This window comes from Triticum aestivum, chromosome 1A (genome assembly GCF_018294505.1).
Source record: "Triticum aestivum cultivar Chinese Spring chromosome 1A, IWGSC CS RefSeq v2.1, whole genome shotgun sequence".
NCBI classification, from domain to species: Eukaryota; Viridiplantae; Streptophyta; class Magnoliopsida; order Poales; family Poaceae; genus Triticum; species Triticum aestivum.
In genome coordinates, this window is record NC_057794.1 from 551,996,455 (window position 1) to 552,001,348 (window position 4,894).

General features: G+C 51.9%; 1 protein-coding gene across 1 annotated transcript; it reads left to right on the plus strand.

The window, feature by feature from the left end:
* Positions 1-2,304: 2,304 nt before the first annotated feature.
* Positions 2,305-4,538, plus strand: LOC123066588 (hexuronate transporter). The gene is made up of 3 exons (XM_044489643.1): positions 2,305-2,825; positions 3,034-3,761; positions 3,884-4,538. The coding sequence occupies exons 1-3, from the start codon at positions 2,511-2,513 to the stop codon at positions 4,296-4,298; spliced, it is 1,458 nt and encodes a 485-aa protein (XP_044345578.1). The 5' UTR covers positions 2,305-2,510; the 3' UTR covers positions 4,299-4,538.
* The last annotated feature ends 356 nt before the right edge of the window (positions 4,539-4,894 follow it).

Here is a 4,894-nt window from a genome sequence, read left to right on the forward strand (position 1 = left end):
AAAAAAATACTTCTATTGTTTGAAGAAACTAAACATATTTTAACTTAAAGGTCCAAACGTATGTTAAACTAGTGATACCCCGCGCGTTGCTGCGGGATTTTGTAGTAGCAATATGCATCACCAATGTTTATGTATTGAGTAATAGTAGTTAAAATCAAAATGTGATAGTTCCCCAATAAAAAGGTGAATATTGTAACTACATAAAGTTTATTATGCTTGCATGAATAACTCAGTGTTCAACTGTAAAAATAATAACTCGTGAGAGACTATGCAGTGTGCTTGTGGTTTGTGCCCTCTTCTGTAAAATGTGTGGAGATCCGTCATTCCGTTTCTAATGCAATCATCTGTTACAGCCGGGTAAGCATATGCTTTGGGTTGTTTCATAGTATTCTCAATTTCACCAGTGAACAACCTTTAGTAGTGGTGTAGAGGTATCACGTGCCTATTACTTTATTGTGAATGTTGTATTCATCCCCTATATACCAACCATTAGTATTCAACTGCAGAAACTTACTTGGAGGGCAAAGAGTGTACATGATGTGAGAATGACTACTTGCAGTTATTATGTCAAGCATATTTGAAATCTGAAATGTAGCAAGTAGCAATAGCTAACTCAAGAAAATATTCTAGGGAAAGAAGCCTATAGGGGAGTAAAATTCGTGCGATCAGGAATTAGTATTAGAGACTAGAGATGTTTCTTCAGTACAGTACTTAATATGCACTCAAGCAGGTTTGAATAAATGGCATTCGGATAAATTTTTGTACAACAAATCTCAATTCAGTTGCTAAATTATATAAACACAAAGCATGGAGGTCGGCAGAACTCAGTGTTGTTGATTGTAGGCCCTGCCTTGTTTGCAAGATTAATTACGAGGGATGCATACATATGGAATAATAAATGGAGTAAAGAAAACTCACGTGTAGAGAAAAGGCACCTGCCCTGCACATAGATTGACGCCGGAGATTTCAAGCCAGGCCAGTGCATAGTGTGCATGCTTACATCAATTGTGATTCAGTAAAGGCAATGTGGGTGCTTGAGAGGTGAGCTCGTATCTTCATACACAATAGCAGCAACCATTTTGGGTTGGGACATACTGCATCAACGCCAATTGAGCAAAAATGAACACCATATTCTGCACCTCCATCTACATTAGATAGAATGTGGAACCGCAAGTTTGCACATTAAAATTTAAGTTAGCAGTTACCACCACATCGTTCCTTCCCGACCGTCCCGATCGAAAGGGGAGCCAACTCAGTAATCCTGGTGGAACCAACCTCCCCAGTGGCGCTGGAGCTAATTTGTTGGAATGAAAACAATATTTAGGGGAGGACGAAAGGCAAACCAGCACCGTGTCCGAGCCGCTTTAGGCAAGAGGACCAACAGCCATAGCCAGAGGAGCCCACAACAACGGGACCGCTGCTTGAGATAATCCCGAAGAGCCGCCGGAGGGGAGGGATATCGGCGGTCATGCCGAAGCCCGAGTGCCATCGAAGGTGAGGGGGACCGGCGGTCGCGCAGGAACTTGAGAGTAGTGGGAGGCAGGGCGGACCGGCGTTCGTGCTGGAGGCAAAGAGTCATCGGATCCGAGCGTACAGGCAGACACTCAAAGCGGGGATCGCCTCCCAGCCACCACACCCTTCACGGAAGGGATTGGTTTTTTTTCTCTCTCGATGGAGAGAGGGATCGATGGGTTGATACTCGAGGAGTCGAGGGGAAACAACACGCTCGTGTTATATGGACACAAAGCAGAGGGCCCAGGTGAGAGACGAAAGGCCTACTATGGCATAATGGATGGAAGAAGATGGACATGCCCTCGTTTTGTCTTCCAGGTACATTACGTGCAATGCAGCATGGTAGAAATTATTATAGGAAGATTGCATAAAGAAAAAAAAAAGTGACTTCGTATGTGGGGCCTACTTGATGATGTGGATAGAATGCATGTCAAGAGAAATAAGATAGTGGGGATGAACTATTTAGGTATTATAGATACGGTCGCTATACATAGCGCAATCCCTGGCTTGGTGAAATGGCGCTCTGCTACCACGTTGTCGTGGGACCGACTCCCTTCTGGTTCACGATTTAGCATTTTTACGCCAAAAATTGCTGAATTCAAAACCATTTGGAACTTTTTGGACAAAGAAAGCTGAAATTTCCGAGTTTTTCCGGAAACCGGTTCTTCCGGACCATCCAAAAAAAGCCGGTATCAAAAAAAAAAACCTTGCATACCGTACCGAATATACCTGGATATGTTGGATGGAGCGTGCAACCACCAAACAGCCTTCTTGACTTGAATATCCGCACCCACACACACATGGCACGGCACGGACAATATCTCCAGCTCAGCTGCTCCCCTCCCACCGCTCGGCTCGGCTCGGGGTCAATGTCGCTTCCGATCTGCAAACTCTGCTCCTCCTCCTCCTCCGCGGAGTAGCAGACAAGAGACGAGTGGGGGGAGACGCTTCTTTCTAATCGCCGGCCAAATCGAGCTAGCTAGGCGGCCGACGGAGGGATGATGGAGGCGGCCGCGGAAGCTTCGGCGTCGGCGCGGCGCCGGACGCTGGTGCTGGTGAACCTGACGTCCATGCTGGAGAAGGCGGACGAGGTGCTGCTGCCGGCGGTGTACCGGGAGGTGGGCGCCGCGCTGGCCGTCTCCCCCACGGCGCTCGGCTCCCTCACCCTCTGCCGCGCGCTCGTCCAGGCCCTCTCCTTCCCGCTCGCCGCCTACGCCTCCGCGCGCCACGACCGCGCCAGAGTCGTCGCCGTCGGCGCCTTCCTCTGGGCCGCCGCCACCTTCCTCGTCGCCATCTCCCGCACCTACCTCCAGGTTCTCTTTCAGTTTCACTTCTGCCCGCCAAATGGAGGGAGGTTATTATCCCCTCTGTTTTCCATGAAATGAAATTAAACTGCCATGACCGGCCAAGTCAGAGTAACTCTGCACATGCTTCTCTTGCGACGGCGCCGGCCGAAAATTTGCGCCGTTGGTGCCCGCAAGAATTGAACTGAATGGAACTAATTTAATCTGTGGTGCGCAGATGGCCATCTCGCGGGGGCTCAACGGCATCGGCCTCGCGCTGGTCATTCCGGCCATCAACTCGCTGGTCGCCGACTACACGGACGACCACACCAGGGGCGCCGCCTTCGGCTGGCTGCAGATGACCTGCAACCTCGGGTCCATCGTGGGGGGCTCCTTCGGCGTGCTCCTCGCGCCGGTCACCTTCCTCGGCGTCCCCGGCTGGCGGCTCGCGTTCCACATCGTGGGCATCATCAGCGTCGCGCTGGGCCTTCTCATGTGGCTCCTCGCCGCCGACCCGCACTCCAAGTCCAAGAGCGCGGCGTCGGCGAGGGAGGAGGCCCGGGAGCTGCTCCGGGACGCCAGGGCCGTCGTCGCGGTGCCCACGTTCCAGGTCATCGTCGCGCAGGGGGTCGCCGGCCTCATCGCCTGGTCGGGGCTCAACTTCGCCACCATGTGGCTGGAGCTCATGGGGTTCTCGCACTGGGAGACCAGCATCATCACGGGGCTCTACCTGCTCGCCACCGCCCTCGGCGCGCTCTTCGGGGGCGTCGTCGGCGACGCCGTCTCGCGGCGGTTCCCCGACGCCGGCAGGATCGCGCTGGCGCAGATCAGCTCCGCGTCCGCGCTCCCGCTCGGCGCCGTCCTGCTGCTCGGCCTGCCCAACGACCCGTCCACCGGCGCGGCGCACGCGGCCGTGTTCTTCGTCATGGGCTTCGCCATTTCCTGGAACGCCTCGTCCACAAACAAGTCAGTCACAAACCCTTCTTTCTTCCCCAATCAATCCTGCAGCAACAAACATCATCTTACAACAACTACTGTAGTAATACATTGCATTGCTCAGTCTCCAAATCAATGTCTCTTATTTGCAGCCCGATCTTCGCGGAGATCGTGCCGGCCAAGGCGAGGACGACGGTGTACGCGCTGGACAAGTGCTTCGAGTCGGTGTTCGCCTCGTTCGCGCCGCCGGTGGTGGGCATTCTGGCGGAGCGCGTGTTCGGCTACAAGCCGGTGTCTTCCGAGTCGAGCGTGGACATGGACAGGGAGAACGCGGCTGCGTTGGCCAAGGCGATGTACGTGGAGCTGGCGGTGCCCATGGCCATCTGCTCTTTGACCTATGCCCTCCTGTACTGCACTTACCCCCGGGACAGAGACACCGTGAATCTCATGGCGTCAGAGGAAGACGATGGCGGTGAATCAAGTGCGTTTCGTGCCCACCAAGACGAAGAATCCTCCCCTGTCGGTTCCTTGACCCAGAGGCTGATACCCACGACCACGACAGACTAGCAGTTTACAGGTTTTGCATTTTCAAATCGGTTTCGGGTTCGAAAAGGAACAACTCTGCATGACTGGAACTTTTATTTCATTTATATTTATTTATACTAGAGATAAAAGTAATTCAGTCACGTGATGCATCTGACCTTCTCAAAATTCATTCATCTGGCTTGTGACTTCTGTAATCCTTTCCAAAACGTTACACCATAAACATAAATCGGCTGGCAGATCGAACCGCTGCAGGGTTATGAATCTTATTGTGTTGCGCGAGCTTCGATGTTTAAGGCTTGATGTTGTTGGCCCAGCTCCAGGACATTCAAAACAGAAGAACATTTGCCTAGCTAGAGGGAGCTGGTTCAATGCGATGAGATTTGGGCGAATGTATGGTTCCTCACACGTCACACGATGCCTAGCTAGGTGTCTGACTCGGCAATGCGCCGCACGTTGGGCCAACGGATGACCCATGACAAGTCTCACATCCGCACAACTGTGTGAACGTTAGTGCAAGATTATATCTCAATAGATTTTGTGTTCCTAGAGAAACTATGATACTTCATTATTTGTGTACCTTGGCTACTGACAGAATTATGAATGGTTCTTGGATAGCC